The 20,252-nt window shown below is 47.6% G+C and overlaps 1 protein-coding gene across 3 annotated transcripts in view; it reads left to right on the top strand.

Annotated features, from left to right (window-relative positions):
• The window catches only part of GRM4 (glutamate metabotropic receptor 4), a 230,659-nt gene that overhangs the window by 71,334 nt on the left and 139,073 nt on the right, over positions 1–20,252 (top strand). For all 3 annotated transcript variants that reach the window (XM_050953023.1, XM_050953022.1, XM_050953024.1), the window contains exon 3: positions 13,670–13,886. In XM_050953023.1, the coding sequence (XP_050808980.1) occupies positions 13,670–13,886 (217 nt within the window). The remainder of the gene's footprint in view (positions 1–13,669; positions 13,887–20,252) is intronic.

The following is a 20,252-nucleotide window of genomic DNA, read 5'->3' as shown; positions in this document are numbered from 1 at the left end:
AACCTCCCTTGGAAACCTATTCCAGAGCTTAACTACACCTACAGTTAGGAAGATTTTCCTAAAAATAACTTACGTCTCCCTTGCTGCAGATTAAGCCAGTTACTTCTTGTCCTACTTTCAGTGGACACAGATTGATCAACATCCCCTTTATAACAGCCCTTACCATATTTTCAGACTGTTGTCAGGTCCCCACTCAGTCTTTTCTAAAGACTAAACATGCCCATTTCCCCCCACCTTTTCCTGTAGGTCAGGTTTTCTAAACCTTTTACCATTTTTAATGATTTCCTCTAGATTCTCTCCAATTCGTCCACAGCTTTCCTAAAGTGTGGCACCCGGAACTGGACACCGTACTCCGTCTGAGGCCTCTCCAGTGCCGAGTAGAGTGAGACAGTTACCTCCTGTGTCTTACATACACTTATGTTAGTACACCCCAGAATTATAATAGCCTTTTTCACAGCTGCATCACATTGTTGACTTTCATTCATTTGTGATCCACTATCACCCCAGATCCTTTCCAGTAGGACTGCCACGTAGCCAGTTACTCTCCAATTTGGAATTGTGCATTTGATTTTTCCTTCCTAAGTAAAGTACTTTGTATGTGTGTTTATTGAACTTCATCTTGTTGAATTCAGACCAATTCTCCAATTTGTCAAGGTGGTTTTGAATTCTACTCTTGTCCTCCAAAGTGCCTGCAACCCCTCCCAGCATGGTGTTGTCAGCAGATTTTATAAGCATACGCTCTACTCCATTATCCAAGTTATTAGTGAAAATGTTGAATAGTGCTGGACCCAGGACTGACCCCTGTGGGACTCCACTAGATAAATCCTCCCAGTTGGACAACAAGCCATTGAGAACTGCTCTTTTTGAGTATGATCTTTCAACCAGTTGTGTACCTACCTTTTATAGTAAATTAATCTAGACCACATTTCCCTGGTTTGCTTATGAAAATGTCATGTGGGACTGTGTCAAAAGCCTCCTTAAAGTCGAGATGTATCACATCTACTGTTCCCTGCCCCCGCATCCGCTAGGCCAGTAACTGTCAAAGGAGGAAATGGGTTCATTTGGCATGATTTGTTCTTCGCAAATCCATGCTAGCTATTCCTTTTATCATCTGGGTGCTTACAAATTGATTTTTTGAATAATTTGTTCCAGTATTTTTCCAGGACAGAAGTTAGGCTGACTGGTCCATAATTCCTTTGGTCTATTTATTAGGAGGAGGAAAAAAAAAACTTTCAAATGGGCCATCCTGATTATCACTACAAAAGTTTTTTTTCCTCTTGTTGATAATAGCCCACTTTAATTGATTAGTCTCATAAGAGTTGGTATGGCAACACCCATGTTCTCTGCGTGTATATATCTTCCTGCTGTATTTTCCACTGCATGCATCCGATGAAGTGGGTTCTAGCCCACAAAAGCTTATACCCGAATAAATTTGTTAGTCTCTAAGGTGCCACAAGGACTCTTCATTGTTTTTGCTGATACAGACTAACACGGCTACCACTCTGAAATAAGACGGGTCGCTTGACCACTGTTCATAATGAGGATGACAGCCCTCAGAGTCTCTGTGGCTTCAGATCCTGTTCTACAGGGGGACTTTCCCTCTGGCTGCTGTGGCATCTGGTCCTGAAATTTCCCTTTAGAACTCTTGTTTCTCCCCCTGCCCCTTCTTTATTTTGTGTACAGCTATTACAGCTCTGGCTAATTGTGCTGGGCCTCAAATTGATGGTTTAAGTTCAAGAATTCCATCCCTGCAAACCTCAGCTGGTGGGATAACAGAAAATTGCTGCCTTTGTCTAATTTTCTTCAATCTGAAATTGATTCAGTTAAATTGGTGCCTTCCACTGTTGTTAAATAAAAACGGTCTATTAGCTCATAAACTGGCAGTAATGAAATACATAAGAAATCAAGGCACCTTTGCATTCTGACTGTCAGGAGGGAGAAGCAGCTTTCAAGGTAGATCGCAATGATCCTTTGATAGGAAATGTTACCCACCACTTCACGCCAAAGACAACTTGCAGTCCTCGGGGCCCCCTACATGCTATCTAACTCTGCAGGTGAATCTGATGGGATGCCCAAGCCAAAGGGCCTTCTGTAATAATCTTCTTTGGTCTGTTCTGATTAAGATAAGGAGGGTCCAATTCTCTGTTCAGTTGTTCCCAGAGTAACTCAGTTGACTTCAGTGTATACTGACCACACTGGGGGGCTGGTGTAACTCTGTGAGGCCTGATTCTCAGCAGCTCCACTCGTGTGCTTCGGACAGGGTGGAGGGCTGCAAAAGGGGTCTTTGTGCACCCCATCTTTTGGGGATGGCCAGTGTACAGCCTTAGGGGCACTCTGCTTTGCACGACGCCGCATGGAAGTGAAGAATAGTGCTTTCCAACTATGCCCTCTTCCTACCCTGACATGCTGTCTATGCTAGGAGCTGGAATTGGGGCCACTGCCAGCACTATATCAGCCAGGGAGACCCCCAGCTACCAGCATAAAGGGGCCTTGGTGTTACTGAACATTTGCACCGTTGACTTCAGTGGAATTCCTCATGCCCCACCTGCGTATCTGGCTCTGGAAGTGGATAATCAGTTGCTGATTACCCGACACCTCTGTCCTCAGACAGTCAGGAGTGGGGAACGGGGAGGAGAGGTGATCAGGGATTCTCCTCATAGAACGCACCCATCAATCTCTGTTTAATAAAGATAAGCGGAAGATGGCGGGCGGCAACAGCTGCAAGGCCTTCTTTATGCATCCTCTGCTCTTAATGGGAACTGAATGGGGTTTCCCCTTCATCTCTCTTCTGGCTTCTGAGGGAATAGAGAATCGTGTGGCTGCTGAGAAACTGGGAGAGGAAGGAAGTGTCAGCCCTTTCTGACGCCGGGACAGTGGTTCAGGAGGATCAGCGTTCGGTCATGCTGTGTGAGAGGCTGGATTTCAGATGCTGGTGTGTTTCAGGTTTTTGGGGGCCTCAGGAGGTGCTGCCTCTATTTGCAGTAGAATTGTCTTCCCCTCTTGGTTCTTTTTCTTTTAAAAACTTTGAATTCCCTGCCTGCGGTTGCTTTTATGTATCTAAAAGCACTTTTGTCTTTCATCTGGGAAAATAGCTGATGTCGGGAGTTAGGCTATTGTAGTACAAGAGATAAAAAAGGAGAAAAAAAAATTACCCAGGCAGAAGAATTGTTATGAAACTGTCATTTGGGAACTGGAATCTTATTTCCCCTCTCCCCCACCCAAAGCAGGCTATCGAGGAAAAGTCCCTCCTTTCGTTTGTTCAGTAATTTAAACTAGAGCTTACAGTTTGTAGCTCGCAGATCAACAGGCATTTCCTAGGCTCAGTTTAGTAACAAGCTAAAACAAAATCTGCAGACCAAATTCTCCAAAAGAGGGACTTGACTCATGGCATTTTGCCTAAATGGAGGCATAGTTCTGCAAATTCCTCTGCAGTCTTGCCACGCACTTCAATCCTAGCCCTGAGTATCCTCTGCTATACCAGTAGTGAGGACCCCTGCCCCGCAACTTTCCCAGTGCATCTTAATTTTGACCTGCAGCACCCTCTGCTATTGCAGTCCTGGGCACTTGTATGGAGAACACCAACTGTAAGTAGCAAATCCTGCTCAGTTTGAGGTGTGAACAAGGGACTCCTAGGAGCTAGGTTGAGGTCACTGAAGTTTGTGATCAAAGTCAAGTTTAAATCCAGCTGTGCTGAGGTCACAGGTTATCTTGGCATATACCCATTGATCTTCTCTCAGCCCATCCGTATTCCATATGGGAACCGTGTGAGGATTTGGGTCTCCACCTTGTGTATGTACTGTGTGTGCATTTGGCATGTCTGTAGATGTCTGTGGGTGTCATACACTTGTACAGTTTGTGTCATCTTGCCTGGCCCCTCTGGCTATAACAACTTGCTATGTACTCACAGCTAGGGAAGGTTCTCTTTGGACTCTCGTGGTAGGGACTTGCCCATGAAGAACCAGGGTTCAGTCCCCAGCGATGCCATGGTGTCTCTATACATAGCTGTGATTCCTTTGGGATGCAGGCACCCGTTTCTCACATGGGAGCTGTGTGTGTGGGCAGGTGTACGTGCCATGTTTGTATATGCATCTATGATGCGACTTGCAGCTGAAAAGACACAGGTCTCCATGCTAATGAATATAAAGGGGGTTGTTTATTGAATCTTCAGACTCAGGCTCTCTCTAGCTCCTTGTCTGGGCCTCTCTACACAGGAGCTCTTTAAGTCCTGGCCTGGATGAGGCCATCCTGGAGTGGACTGGTATGAATTCTGCTAGTGCTGTTTCTCAAACCCACTTTGGGAAGCTAGGCCAGTCCTGTGTCAGTGGGTGAATCTCAAAGCCCAAGGCTGAACATGGGAAGCAGCAGAGCAGGCTCAACTAGGGCATTTTCTTTCTTTTCCTCGCCCCTGCTCCTGCAGCCTCCCCCTTGGGAAGAGAGATGTTCTTGTTTCCGTCTGGCTAGGTTTTGATCTGAAAAGACAAAAGCAGAGACGTGCGGCTCTCTGAGCGCCAGGGTTTTGTGCTGGCTTCCACTCGTGGAATCAGGAACAATGCAAAATGATCTCCAAGTTGATGGATAGAAGATGAGGCTGCCGCTGGGAAGCAGATGCTGGAGGGTGTGGGAAAAGGCTGGGAGCCCAGACTCCACTGCTCAGAAACTCATCTAGATCCTGAGACCCTGGGGATGCGTGAGATAGGATGGGCTCACTGTGAACGTACTGAGTCTGAGCAGCCCACGGCCACTAAGCGCCCAGGGCATATTGAAGTCTATGGGTGAGATGGCACCTTCAGGGGAAGGATGGATGAGTGGTTAGAGGGCTAGCCTAAGACGGAAAGACCTGGATTCAGATCCTTGCTTCCCCACGGACTCCCTGTGTAACCTTGAGCAAAAGTCCCCTAGTCTCTCTCTCCAGTGCGGGATAATAGCACTGCTCTATCTCACATAGGCAGTGTGAGATAAATGATTGAAGGTCGGGAAATGCTCTGATGTGACAGTGATGAGGGCCAGGTAGATTTCTTATAGGATGGGGATGCTGACACACATAATGTTGCGTCTTGGTGGAGTTGGAAGAAACTTTTTTCATCTAAAACTCTTTTTGGCAAAAAAAATATAGATTTGGCGTCACTGAAGTGTTTTGCCACCTGGTCCCGTTTTTGCTGAATTGCTCCTTATGGAGAAACCAGCAAAAATTCCAAGGAGCTGAAATGTTCCAAATGTTTTGACATTATCATAATGGGAACATTTGGATTTTTCAGCCTCAGCATGGCTTTTGGTCTTGACTTTTCCTTCTGTTTTATTAAAAACCAAAAAAAAATATTTGGTTTGGCCCCAAACCATTTTTTTTTAACTATACGATTTTCTGAATTTTTTTTAAAAAATGTGGTTTTGGGGCAACCCAAAATGACACACATGCCCCCTCCCATGCATACAATTTTTTTGGAATCGCCTGCCAACCACTAATCTGTTTTGCGCAGCTGTAGTCCTGGGTACCAACACATAGTTCCTTCTTTGTTTCGTGCCCCCCTCCCTAACTGTAAATCTCTCTTGTGTCAGGGGATGTTAAAAACGAGACCCTTTTACAAAGGCAGAGTTCAACATGGTTCTCAGTGGAGCTGGGAAGCCTATGAGCAGCTTCAGAATGTGGGAGCTGCACTCCACTAAGCAGCTGTGGGCCTGGTGAATTGGTGCTTGGAAGAAAGATGGGCAGCGGATTGGATTTTGCAGTGTCTTTCCATGATTCCCGTGCTCTAGGGGGTGACCTGACAGCAGGGACTTTGCTGTTACCAACCCCCCTTCTGCATTGGAACAGCCCTACCGCTGACATGCATTCTGATGCACTCATCCGTGGCACATTCTAATCCAGATGCACACACCTGCACACACTCATCCGTGGCACATTCTAATCCAGATGCACACAGTCATCCAAACTCTCACAGGCAGGTGTTCTCACAAGCACCCATAAGCATGCTAACCCATGTGTAAACTCACACTCACAAGCACTCACCACTGCACACACTCCAATGCCCACACACCATAAATCAGCTTCACAGCCATTCCTTCCTTGTTCACTGCTGCACACACGCAAGCTCACACCCAAGTGGAGGCATTCACATGTGCACGCCCGGACACACATACACAGGCCTATTCCAGCACTGCTTCTCTGTCTCTCTCTCTCTCACCCCTTCCCTCCTCACCTTCTTGAAAATCATGCAATGCCTCTTTTTTGTGTGTCACTTTTGACGGCCGAACTTCCACCCTCTCTGTCTCTAAGAGAAAGGAAGGAAGAAGAAATGGAGGCGGGGAACCCCCCTTGCAAACAGTTACAAGATGAGCGCTTCATTGGCTGAGCAGAATTTTAATGACGCATCTCACACACTTTCTCTCCTGGTCACAGATATCCAATAAGCAGATCACAGCCTCTTGGAATGGAGCACAAAGCAGATTGTCACACAGAATAATCCTATTTGTGCCCTGATAAAGATTCTGGCCCTCTCCTGTCTGCAATCTCTCTCTCTCTCTCCCCCCTTTTTGCAGGTAGTTAAAAGAGAAGCCACCACTTTACAGGGGCCTTTTAACATTCTGGTGGAGTTGTGGGTTTACAACACAGGCATTACATTTAATAGAGAGAGAGGGACTAGAGTGAAAGAGAAAAGCAAATAAATAAGAGAATTGCTGCAGCTCTCAGAGGGGAAAAGAGCCAACCAGAGCGAGAAAGAGGAGGAGGAGGAGGAAAAGGAGAAAAGAAAGCTGTGTCCACAGGGAACGCTATGTGTCAGGGGAGCACACACCATGGGATTTGGTAGAAATAGTGATTTGCCATCTGGGGGTTCTTTTCCATGAGAGCTTTCTTTACGTGCTGCCCCCTTCAGGTCAAAGGCAAGAATGCAGGATGCTGGGGTGTTCCTTTGCAGGATAGCATCTGAAGGCCATTTCCATCTGTTCACTGGAGTGAGACCCTCAGCTGGGCTTTTAACCCCGTAGCACTGGGATGCAGACACCCCACCGTGTCAGTCCTAGGGATGCATTGCCATAGGACTTCAGTGGGAAGCTTTTGCCTGAGCCAAAGCCTGCAGTCCTTGCCCTGTTATTATAACAGACCACAGCCTGTGTCTGCTGTTCCCCTCTAATGGCTCTGTGAATGCCTTGGGTTTTTGTTTTCATTTACTGGTGTCATGGTATAATTCCCCACTCTGAACCTTAGCGTCCAAAAGATGGGGTACCAGCATGAATTCCTCTAAGCTCAAATACCAGCTTAGTACTTGTAGCGCTGCCACCAACCAGGAATTCCAGTGCCTGGTACACTCTGGTCCCCCCAAAACCTTGCCCGGAGACCCCCAAGACCCAGACCCTCTGGATTTTAAAACAAGGAAAGTAAACCCTTTCCCTCACTGTTGCCTCTCCCAGGCTTCCCCTCCCTGGGTTACCCTGGAAGATCACTGTGATTCAAACTCCTCTAATCTTTAAACAGAGAGGAAAATTCACCTTCCCCCCTCCTTCTCTCTCCCCCTCCCAGACTCTCCCTGAGAGAGAAAGTAATCCTAACACCGAGAGAAAATTAACCTTTCTCTCCCCCTTCCCTCCTTTCTCCCCACCAATTCCCTGGCGAATCCAGACCCAGTCCCCTGGGGTCTCACCAGAATAAAAAAACAATCAGGTTCTTAAACAAGAAAAAGCTTTTAATAAAAGAAAGAAAAAACAGTAAAAACTCTCTTTGTAAATTTAAAATGGAATTGGTACAGGGTCTTTTAGCTATAGACACTGGGAATACCCTCCCAGCCTAAGTATACAAGTACAAATTAAAATCCTTCCAGCCAAATACACATTTGAACTCCTCCCAGCCAAATAAACATTTGCAAATAAAGAAAACAAACATAAGCCTAACTCGCCTTATCACCTAGTACTTACTATTTTGAATCTATAAGAACCTGTATCAGGGAGATTGGAGAGAAACCTGGTTGCACGTCTGGTCACGCTCAGAACCTAGAGAGAACAACCACCAAAAACTAACAGCACACACAAAAACTTCCCTCCCTCAAGATTTGAAAGTATCCTGTCCTCTGATTGGTCCTCTGGTCAGGTGACAGCCAGGCTCACAGATCTTGTTAACCCTTTACAGGCAAAAGAGATATGAAGTGCTTCTGTTCTATTAACTCTTACTTATCTGTTTATGAGAACTGGTGACTCAGCCAACAAGTAATTTCTATTCATCTATCAAGGACAACATAAATACAAGAAAATATGAGGCTTGTGTGCATTGATTTCTGGGAGGGAAGAGTGCCTGCTTCTGTGCAAGTCCGTGCTGCCCTTGAGTTCCATGCCATGTACCAATATGCTTCTTGGTGCCAGGGCATTTGGGTGCCCCACTTAGCACAAGACTTCCCAACAGCTCTGCCAGGCTACCTCCTAGCAATTGCCTCATCAGGAAGGTGCCCTGATTCCTGGTTTTGAAACACATGGGCAAGATCCGCTTGTGGGTGATCCCCCTAAAGAGCACAGGGTTACGCCACTAGTTATGCAGAAGCAAACAGCTTCATGTGTGCCAATAATTGGGGGCGGGGTATAATCAAGCTTAGGGCCAACACTACAATTGCTTGATCTTATAGTTTCATTATGAGCAGCCTAGCACGCAACTTGTGGGCATCAAATCTGCTCTCCAGGCTCAGGTCAGACTGACCTATCCCTCCCTCTGCCTCTGCTTTTAGGCTGTGGGCTACCTGATTGCTTGACACATGTGTTATGCCTCCTTCAGACTGAGCACAGCCTGTGCCAATTTGCCTGCATTCAGCATATATCCAAGAAGTCTGTGCTGATTGCAGCATTGCCATAACCTCTAGCAGTATTGTGGGGCTATTTCCTGTTTTTGAACTATATGGGGTGGAGGACAAAATAGGACAAAGGTTTAGGTTATAGCTCCTAAACTGGTGGTTTTGGTAACCCAAGTCAGATTTGACTCCTGGTTTCCAGAAGGGAAAGAAGGGTTTAGGTAATATTCCCTTGCTTCTCCAGCTCTCAATCAGTTCTGAATCATTGCTCTAGCATGGTGTTAGAGGGCACCACCTTTCAGATGACGTGCAAAACCCAGCTCCTGGTCCTTTTCACTAAAGATTCTTGAGCAATTCAATTTTTTTGGCTACAATAGGAGTGATACCTTCATATACTGACAACACTCCAACTCAGGTAACTACATTCCCCTGGTCTTAAAAAATAATAATAAAAAAAATCCCCTAAAGTTTTAATTGGGGTCTACTGTTCTTCTTCACTTCCTGTCCTCAAGTGCTGAACTGTTTTACTGTGTGCTGTTAGACAGTTGTTGAGTTCCACCCCAGAGGTGGCTGCATTTAAGTAGTGGAGGGATTGATTCCTGTGTGCATTGTTTGCAAAGTGCTTTAGAAAATCAGGTGCAGTAGCAACATCAACCTGAAGTCAACAAAACTGTAGCTGAGAAAGCGCACTACTAATTTAACATTGGATACAACTTCTGTATGGGAACAGTGGGTTGGTGAGGGGAGAATTGACTTGATTTAATAGGTCTTTTCTATCTCTAAGATTAATTAATGTCTGCAGAGCGTTTTGAAGTGCTATATAAGTGCTAAGCAGCTCAAGATCATAAATCATTTTAATGCACCATTCAATGCAAGGCAGCTCTGATTAATTTAAAAGTCATATTTATTGCTTTGTTTAGGGAGAATTTCAGAACCCGCCCCCAGCAGAGGGTGAAGTCCGGGCCCTTTCCCTCTCCCAGGCTCACTTGGATGGTGGACTTTGCCAAAACGAAATCCTGGAGAGCCTCTCTAAGGCTATAGGGCCTTGCCGTCATGGTTGGCAGACAGAGTTCCTCTTGGTGTTGTCTGGGATTCTCTGTTTGGCCGCTCCTCCTGGTTGCCTTGTTTGGTATCTCTGATCTTCACCCCATCCCTGTCTTTTCCATTATTTATCCCAAGTAAGCAATTGATTTTTGGGCTCTGTGGCTCCTCCTGTGACTGAGGGGGGTGGGCCTTTTGTTCTGGTGGACTCCGCCCATCTGCTCCACAATTCAAATAGGCTGCCTCCACTCCCGTCCCCTGGCCCTTTCCTTGGTTGTTCCCCCTCATATTTAGTTAATCTTTGTGGTTCCTGATGGGGAGCTGCTGCTGTTCTTGTGGTGGAGTTCGTTCCCAGAGGCCAAATGGAGGGACCTTCTCCCATCCTTGTCCCCCTTGAGTTGCCCCAAGTTATCAATCCACCCCAGTCTCTTTTGGGCTCCTCCCCTTCTCTGAGAGTGGGCAAGGTTGTCTCAGCAAGCGGAGCCTTGTGGGGGCTTTTCCTGCCACCACAGGCTGGTGGTGGTGATATAGACTGCACTAAGGCCGGGCCTCTGCTCTCTGGGGTTGCACTTTGGCTTCCTCACCTTGTCAGATGAGAAATGGTCCTAAGCTTGACAGGCAAAGAATGCTTATGCTCTCATGCATGCAGAGAGCACACAGAGGAGATCAAAGTGGCCTGACAGGCCAATGCAGAGCATATACACAGAAAGCGGTAGGGGTGTGTGTGTGCGCGCGCGAAAGGTGTTAACCTCTCTCTGCCTTTGGAGTAGCATGGGAACTCTGTGCCCGGCTGGCTGGCAATCAAAGAGACTTGTTGATAGCTCAGTTTCTGTGGTCTCCCCTCCTCTTCTGGGAGTTCTGGGCTGTCCCCTTTGAAGATCCACATAATTAGGCTCAAAGCGTGGGCGGAGGAGAGGCTGTTGGGGGGAAAAGAGGAGATAAAAAGAGGGAGAAATTAAAGCATCACACAACTGTTTTGCCAGCTGTTTAGGCAGCTTTGAACCCAGTTGACACAAGCCTTTTAGTTCCTTTCTTTTGTGGCAGGGCCTGGGAGAAGGGTTTAGAATTGAGCTAGATTTGCTGTGTTCTCTTCTTTCCTTTTATATTTTTCAGGAGAAGAGGGTTGGTTTCTCTGGAGTCTCCCCTATGTGCTTGCTCTATTGCAAAGCCAAGAACTTTTGTGGGAGAAAATACAAGGCAGCAACTTGTTGTCCCCCCTCCAACCCCAGCTCTTTGTGTGGGTCATCAGACCCACCCTATTAACTGGGGAGCGAGGAGGAGAAAAATATCCCCCATCCTTTTTTGTTTCCTCTTCCAGGCTCCTCAGTGCAGGGAGCTTTCCAGAGCTCGGGGCTTTGGCAAGGATCAAAGCCCTTCGAGTGTCAAAAAAACATGGCACTTGGAACCAATATCCCTCCATCTTTTCATCTTCCCTCACTCTGTTTTCTGCTCATGTCATTGGCCTCTGGCTGCTGTGTTTGGAAAGCACAGAATCATAGAAATGACAGGCTGGAAAGGACCTAAAGAGATCACCATGTCCAGCCTTTGCTGAGGCATGCCTGCCAGGTGTTTGTCCAATCTGTTCTTAAAAACTTCCAATGACGGGGATTCCACGAGCTCCCTTGGAAGCCTGTCCTGGAGCTTAACTAGCCTTCTAGTAATAAAAGTTTTTATTGCCTGATAGTTAACCTAAATCTCCCTTGCTGCAGATTAAACCTGTAACTTCTTGTTTTACCTTCAGTGGACATGGAGAACAATTGATCACCATCCTCTTTGTAACAACCCTTTATCTATTGGAAGTTATCAGGTCAACCCACCATTTCCTTTTCTCAAGATTAAACGTGTCCATTTTTTTTAACCTTTCCTCACAGGTCAAGTTTTCTAAACCTTTGATCATTTTTTGTTGCTCTCCTCTGGACTCTCCAGTTTTTCCACATTTTTCCTAAAGTTTGGTGCCCAGAATTGGACACAGTACTCCAGCCTCATCAGTGCCGAGTAGAGTGGGACAATTACTCCCTGTATCTCACGTACAACACTCCTGTTAATACTCCCCAGAATGGTGTTAGCCTTTTTTGCAGCTGCATCACGTTGTTGACTTATATTCAGTTTATGATTCACTATCACCCAGATCCTTTTTGGCAATACTGCCACATAGCCAATTATTCCCTGTTCTGTAGTTATGCATTTGATTTTTCCTTCCCAAGTGAAGTATTTTGTGCCTGTTTTTATTGAATTTCATCCTGTTGAATTCAGACCAATTCTTCCAATTTGTCAAGGTTGTTTTGAATTTTGAGCCTGTCCTCCAAAGTGCTTGCAACTCCTCCCGGTGTGGTGTCATCTGCAGATTTTATAAGCATACTCACCAATCCATTAGCCAAGTCATTAATGAAAATACTGAATAGTACTGGACCAAGGACAGAATACACCCTCCCAGCTGGACAGTAAACCATTAATAACTACTTTGAGTACGGTCTTTCAACCAGTTATGCACCCGCCTTGTAGTAATTTCATCTACACCTCATTTCCCTACTTTGCTTATGAGAATGTCATGTGGGAGTGTATCAACAGCCTTTCTAAAAATCAAGATGCATCACATCTACTGCTTCCCCCGTCCACTAGGCCAATAACCACGTTGAAGAAGAAAATTAGCTTGCATTGGCATGATTTGTTCTTGAGAAATCCATGCTGGAGATTCCTTATAACCCTATTATCCTCCAGGTGCTTACAAGTTGATCAATAATTTGTTCCAGTGTGTTTCCAAGTATCGAAGTTAGGCTGACTGGCCATAATTCTCTGGGCCCTCTTTGTTCCCCTTTTAGAAGATAGGTACTGTTTGCCATTCTCCAGTCCTCTGGGATCTCATCCTTCCCCTATGAGTCTTTGAAAACCATTGCCAATGGTTCTGAAATTGCTTCAGCTAGTTCCTTAAGTTTCTGTGGAAGGATTAAGGACACAGTGTGGTCCATTGGATAGGGTGTTGCCTTGGACTAGGCTAAAGGAGAACAGAGTTCTATTCAGCGCCAGCTCTATGAGCAGGCAAGCAGAATGGATGCCCCGAGTGCCAATTTCCATGGGATGTATGTTTTTTCTTTTTTTTTGTTTTGCCTTGCTTCTGGTGTGGGCGGTGTGAAAATGTTTTCCTCTGCCCAGGCCAGCAAAACAGCTAGGGCCATTCCTTGTTCTATTCTTAACCTGCGGTTTGACTTTAGGCAAGTCACTTCCAGTCTGTGCCTCAGTTTCCCCACCTGTAAAACAGGGGCAATAATACAGACCTGCCTTTATGAAGTGCTTTCAGATGTGGATGGAAAGTTTCTGTACAAGAACACTTTTATGATCTTATGGCACCTAGCTGCATCTACAAAACACTTGTCCACTCCCCAGCTTCACCCCCCTTATTGCTCAGGTGCTGATAGAGAGCTGGGGAAAAACTTTGTGTTCTGCTGCCATTGAGTCGCTTGCTCCCAAGATCCCTCACGGTGCCATGCCTGGGAGAAGCCCAGAGGGGATTCATGAAGAACTGCTGCTGGAGGGAACACTAGCGTATCCCCTGGTAGCACGCATGGTGACTGATGGTGCGCTTATTTCAATAGCGAGAAAAATAGGATTAAAAAATAAATAGGACTTGTGGATTTTAAAACACAAGGGTAGACAACGATTGTGAATGTGAGTTGACAATGTTCATCCCTTGGTACTTCAGATATCCACAGCACCCCAGTCTTGTCTTCTTCAAATGTTGTACCTGCTGTGTGATTTGTGTGCCTTCCCTCAAGCCGTCTCATATCCCGCTAGTGAGACGACTTGTGGTCTAAGGCTCCTGCAATTTGCTCTTCTTTATTTCAGTGACCTTTCTCTCCTTGCCCCTGCAGATACCCCAGATAAGCTACGCTTCCACTGCCCCTGACCTGAGCGACAACAGTCGGTACGACTTCTTTTCCCGCGTTGTGCCCTCTGACACCTACCAAGCCCAAGCTATGGTGGACATAGTCAAGGAGCTCAAGTGGAATTACGTCTCCACCTTAGCCTCCGAGGGAAGCTACGGCGAGAGTGGGGTGGAGGCCTTCATCCAGAAGTCCAGAGAAGATGGTGAGTGAACTTCCTGCCGAGATATGGGCCATGGGGTTGAAATGGGGTCTGGGAGCAAAATACAGCTGGATCTCTTGGGGGTGAGCTGCATTATGGGTCATGGTGTCGGGAACTGCAAGGAAGTGAGGGGTAGAACATATCTGGATATAGCTGGGATTGAGTTAGTGAGGCTAGTCTTTAAGCTTGGACGGCAATGTCTTCAGTTTAGAAGCTGAAGGATATTGGTTCTAGGCCCACTTCTAATATCTCCCCATCACTGATCCATCCATACAGCTGAATACATCAAGCAGGTGAGGAATGGTCCTGCTCTGGCTAGCTAGCAAGGAAAGTGATGATGACTGGAGGGGAAAGGGCTGGTTTTTATGAAGCATCTTGTGTGTTAAGGAACATCCTAGGGGCACTTGTTCTCACGTGCAAACTGTGTGAGGCAGCTGTGGCTCAGTCTGCTGTGGTAACAGCTGCCCATTGGAGGGTGCTGCATTAGCTCACACTCCAGCCTGTGCTGTGTTACCAGCACGGCGGAATTGGGAAGTGCCTGTTAGCATCTGGGAAATAGCGACTGCTGCAGCCTGTCGGGAGGATGTTGCAGCTTCCCAAGGCCCGTCTGTGGCAGTGGGGGTTAGGCTGCTTTTGAACTGCGGGGGGCAGCCTGTGGGGGACTTGCATGCTAACGTGACATCAAGTTCTGTCCACATGGTTAGGCTAATACAATTCAGCCTCAGTTGTGATCCACCCTAAGGGCCTTAGGGTCCGGTGCATGACCCAGGTGCAGTCGAGAGATGGTAGTGTTTGGCAGGGGGCATGTGAAGAGTCAGGCCGAAGGGAACAATCAGCGTGAAATGCGACTAGAACACCACATCGAGACAAGGCCTGTGATGGAGAGAGGAAATGTATGTGGAAGGGTTTGGATCCTGATGTCTTTGCTTGCTCAGGATTGGGCCCATTGGAGTTTCGCCTGAACAAGGGTCTCTAGATTTATCCCTGTTTCCACTCTTCCTCTTTCCCTGTGCTAAATTCCCAAATAGCTTAATGTGTGCGTTCCCCACCTCATGCCAATGCCTCTGTATCTGTGTGTTCGGCCCATCAACCGTATTGTAATTGCTTATTCCTGAGGACCCCATAGTGACCAAGTGCTCCACATTGGTACCACCCTGAAGCTAGAATCCCACCATAAATCTCGCCTAAGCACTTTTAATTGCAATGGTTTGTGGGGGAGCGGCAGTTTGTGGGGGGGTCCCTGATGGGTGGGACTCGATGTCTGGGCTCTGCCTGTGCAGTGCCAGTGAGACGAAGGGAAGAAGAAGCAATGCGGGGTGGGGATGAAGAGGAAAGATAGCTCTCTCCTTTACTCCTTTTCTCCCCCTCCAAGGAGGAGAAATCACTCTCCTAGGAAGAGAGGGGGATTTCAGTCTTCTGTTCAGTTGTTCCTGGTCCTTACCCCTACTACTCAGGGGCCCTGATCCTAGCTTGGGGGCTCTGCAGCCTTGCGGGGTGATGGGAACAATTCAATCCTTATTTGTTCACTTCTGCTGTGGTCATCTCTTCTCCAGGCAGATATTTAGGCTCCAGTTCATCCCTGGGCATGTGCAGAGACCAGTGGGGTGGCAATGCCCCTCTCCTGGTGCAGCCCCTGGCACAAGTGAGAGTAGCACTGGGGGCAGACAACTTGTCTGCAGCTGCTTAGCTACTATTGAAGTGACTAGGAGTAGCCGCTTCCTCCCTCTCCTGCCCTGATGCCCCTCTGGCTCCAGGGTGGTTCCTAAGGGACATGTGCCAGCGGGGATATTCCCCATGAGGAGTGTTGCCTGGCTGGCCTTGTGGCCCCTTTGCACTGTCACAGCTGACAAACAGACCCAGAATGTGGGGCTGCATCTCCCCGCATTCGTGAAACATTGCATCTCCCCTGTTAACTCTGAACTCTCCTTCCAACGGGGTCTCTCCCCAGGCAGCCCCCAGTATCCGAGTGCCCTTCTGTGTTGCTAGCATGGAACAGGTGGCCAGCCAATCACAGCAGCGCCCGTCTGCTAAATGAGGTTTGATGTTTCCAAAGTCTTTAGCTGAAGCTCAAGAAAAGAAGGGAGAAAGAGAGGCGCCGATCTCCAAATTGAAATCTGAACGGAACGGCTGTGGGCTGCTGCTGATGTCCCCCTCTGCAGCCTAATGCTTCTGCGAGATTAAAGATGTCTTTGGCCACATATTGTATTGATTCGTTCCCTGAAGTATAAATCATCCCTTTGCAGGCTGGCAACCAGTGACTACAGCTGGGGGATTTAAAAAAAAATGATTCTGGACCAACGATGAACCAGGCATGACATAAATTTCAAAGCCTTGATTAAGACTCTCTTTGTGTGAGCTGTGCTGCCTGTTGCTCCTGGATGCCAGTGAAATGGGGGGATAGGATGCTGAGGAGGAATGTTAGGGGCTCAGGGAGAAATTGTCTGCAAGAGCAATGCAGTCCTTTGTAGTTTATCCCCATCTGATATTGTATAATCCAGGCGAGGACTCAGAGGAGACCTGGTGTTGGAATCTGAAGTAGCAGAGGCTGCCTTAGTCTGGGAGTTGGCGAGCCAGAGAGAACCACAGGGATTGTCAGTGTCCAGCAGCCTCGTTGGATCACACTTTCATATTTACTATGGTGGAGCCCTCTCTCCCTGCGTGTCCATGGGGCTACAGACTTGTGACAACATCCTGAGACATACAACCATGACAATGCTGTTGCAGTGGGGAAACTCCCACCTTCCCTCTTACGGTGAAACAAGCTCCCTGTGGCCCAGGCTGGTCAGGATGCTGGGCCTCATCTTGAACTTGCTGTGACAACACAAGCACATTCCTCTCTCTCCCTCCTTGTGGCACTGGCAGAATGATGCCACCTCTGCTGTGGTATTACCAGCTCCCCCTTTCAAGAGAGGAACCCCCATGGCTGAAATGGAAAGAAATCAAGGGTAGAGAGCATTGCTCGCAGTGAGATGTATGTCTTGCTTCCAGTCTGATTTCTGGTGCTCAGTTGCCAACAGAGATTCCCCAGCTGTTCTCAAGTTGGTGATGGCATGCACACAACACAACACATTTTATCTCAAGACACAGGGGCAAATTATTTGCTGACTTTGCCCATGCTAGTTGGGTTGTACAAGGGGTAAATCAAAGCATAATATGCCCTACAGAGTCAGTGACTCCTGTTGTTGTTGTTGTTGTTATGGTTTGTACTGGGGTAGCACCTATGAGCCCCAGTCATGGAGCGGAACCCTATTGTGCTAGATGTGGTGCAATCACAGAAAGAAAAGACAGTCACCGCCCCAAAGAGCTTACATGACTACCCGGGGGAGCATGGTCCATCCTTTGGGCCCCAGCAAGAGATCTAGAGTCTGTTCTCCATCACTGGCAACTTTAGAATCCAAGACTGGATGTTTTTCTAAAAGATCTGCTGTCGGGACTTTTGGGGGGGCAGCTCTATGGCCTTTGCTATGTATGGTCCCTTATGATCTTGGAATCTTTGAGTCAGTCCATAGCAGTTTCTGGACCATAGTGTCATCTGGCTGCAGTTCTTCCTGAGTAAGTGACTAGGAAACATATTTGCTGTGTGTAAGGAGACTTGGAATAAATTGGGGCTTTGCTGTGGCCTAGCCAATGAGCCTATTCCAACACTCCTGGCCTTTCCAGATCACTCACTGTGCGGGGCACTTTCCAGGAGAGAAGACTTTTCCCAAACATTACCAGGTTTTAACAGAAAATAAAGTTGGTACCGTTGCTTGGTTCTCCCAGTTGAGTGGAATTATCCCTGTGGGCAGGTGTTTTAACTTGTCTATAGACTTTGGACAGCCTGAAATTCTGTGCTCAGCAAAACTCTTTGCAAGGATCTGTCCGGAATTGGAAAGCATTCTGCTGACGGGTGCTGCTGGATGCTTAGAAAGGATTATCACCAGTGGGAATAGGGGGAGAGCGCCGGCTGCATTCTGGGAGCTTGCAGCTGCTGCGGCTCCAGCCTTCCCCAAGAGGGGCTTCTGTGGAGAAATAAAGCGGGAGTCCTGGATGTGGAGGGGGAGCTTTGAGCCACACCAGGAGACTCGAAAGGTGCAGGACAGGAGCCCTAGCTGTCGGGGTGGAGATTAGGTCTTAGCCTCTTTCAGAATCAGGCTCTATAGGGAAATCTGCAGGAGCAGTGAGAGGGGGCGGGGAAGGGGAGAACAGATTGCTACTCCAGTCTCAGCTTCTGTCAGTAGGAGGCACTGTTGTTAAGAGTTGATATGGCAGGTTATCCACTAACTATTGACATACATGTGACTATCGAGCACTGCTCTAACAGTGGTGCAAGTTCACTGGTTGGGGGCCATCTCACAGCTGCTCCGCACCCAGCCTCTCCTGACAGAAGGTGCCATAGGAAATGGTGGAAGGAGCTGCCCAGGCATGGGGAGTCCCAGCAGGAGGCGCTGTGGGCAGCGGTGCGGCAATACTGTCTGCGGGGTGCTCACTTGGTGCTAACCTCTCTTAGCAGGAGTATACTACAGGAAACGATGTAGGACTGGCAGTGGGGAGAGCTCGGCTTGGTCTGTCCCCGTTCTGCGTTTCTTTGACTATCTGCTGCATAATACTCCACGGAGAGACGAGAACTAAAGAGTGTTTTTGGAGGCAGTTAGAGTCCTGCCGCACACCGACTGCTGCCTATTACTAATTTAACCGTATCTGAATGGCACATTAAATTCTGGCAAGATCTGTGGGACACCAGTCCATCTAGCGCAAGTCAAACTGTGTTATGGCCTTATAAATGGATAACGGGAATAAAAACTTCTAGGTGACGAGCTTCTAATCAAAGCCCTATAAATAGGAACAGCATTAATCCAATGTCTCTGTAATGCTGTGGCTCTGAGAACTGGCTGTGCTTTTCGTATGCGGAAGAGTCCGTCTAGGGATTCAACCGGGAATAGCTGCTCTTTAGGATTTTAACTTGAAAAGCAGAATGTTTTGGCAGGTCTGCAGTCTTATGTGAGTGCGTGTGTGCTTCAGAGCAGGCAGGTGTGGCTGTTCCTGGATGTACTTGTATTTGCGATCATATGGGTGTACTTTGTGTGTATACGCCTGCATCTGTGCATGCGTGAGCAGGTCTACGAGTGTTACTCAGGGCAAAGGTGTCCACACCTAGCACTGTGTGTTCGTGTTGATTGTCTTTGTTTCTGCATATACCCGGGGGCGTATGACCTGTGGGTGCGTGCATAGGTGTGTGTGTGTGTGTGTGTGTGTGTGTGAGTGTGTGTGTGTGTCTGGGTGCACCTCTGTAGCCCTTGAATGTGCATATGGATGTTCAGGGATATGTGGCACATAGCGGCCAGAATACGTGACTAGACGTACCTGTGACTCCATAGATGTGAGTGACAGTGCTTGTGTGTGTATCTGTGCCTGTCTGGATGTAGGCTGTGTGTGCATGAGAAAGTGGGAGGGAGGCAGGGAGTGTTGGTGTTAGCATAGAAAAAGGGTTTTCTTGCTGTCTGTTAACAGCTTAGCTGCTAACCCGACTGGGGTTTGTCCAGTGCTAAGCAGCAGCCTCATCTGAACCCTAATGATAACATGACTCATCTGACAACAAGAGGAATAAAGGGAAAAATAACTATTTTTGTTGTCGCTTTGCATTCTCTCTCACACAGATTTGCCATCCAAGAGAAGAGCTCTTTTCTGTCCGACCTTGCACAGGTCTGGGGCTGGGGGCTCCTGTTCCCCTGGTGCTGTGTGAGTGCCTGCTCTGGAGCCCTTGAACTAGACAGTCTGTCATGCTGTGGTAGAGGAGGTGTTAAGAATACTGAATTTGCACTACTGCGTCAGAGCGCTGATCTGTCAAGTCCAGCATCCGGCCTCTGCTAGTGGCCGCTAACTGATGCTTCTGTTCCTGATGTATGTGCCTGGCACAAAGACTTTATTTTAGAGGCAAATGGCACCTGGATTCTATCCCAGCAGGGTGGCTTTGCTGTCCTGTGGCTCAGACCTGTTCCCCCAGTGCGGTAGCCCTGTCTTAGAGATCTGCCTCCAGTACGGAGTCTGAGGGTGTGTCTACACTGCAATTAGACATGCCTAGCTGGCCTGTGCCCGCTTGGACTCATAGGACTACGGCCAAGGGGCCGTTTAACTATAGTTTAGTTGATGCAGCCTGAGCACCGGGATCCTCCCACCTTGCAGGGTCCTAGAGCCTGGGCTCCAGCCTGAGCCTGAATGTCTATACAGCAATTAACCAGCTCCTTAGCCTGAGCCCCGCAAGTCTGAGTCAGTTGGCACAGGCCACTTGCGAGTTTTTAATTGCAGTGTAGACATACCTGAACGAGTGGCATTTGTTGTTGATAGATTTTAAGGCCAGAAAGAAGGAGCCATTAGATCATCGAATCTGAT

The sequence above is a fragment of the Gopherus flavomarginatus genome, chromosome 5 (assembly GCF_025201925.1).
Source record: "Gopherus flavomarginatus isolate rGopFla2 chromosome 5, rGopFla2.mat.asm, whole genome shotgun sequence".
Lineage (NCBI taxonomy): Eukaryota > Metazoa > Chordata > Testudines > Testudinidae > Gopherus > Gopherus flavomarginatus.
Note: the sequence above shows the minus strand (reverse complement) of the source record. Positions and strands in the feature narration are given on the sequence as shown.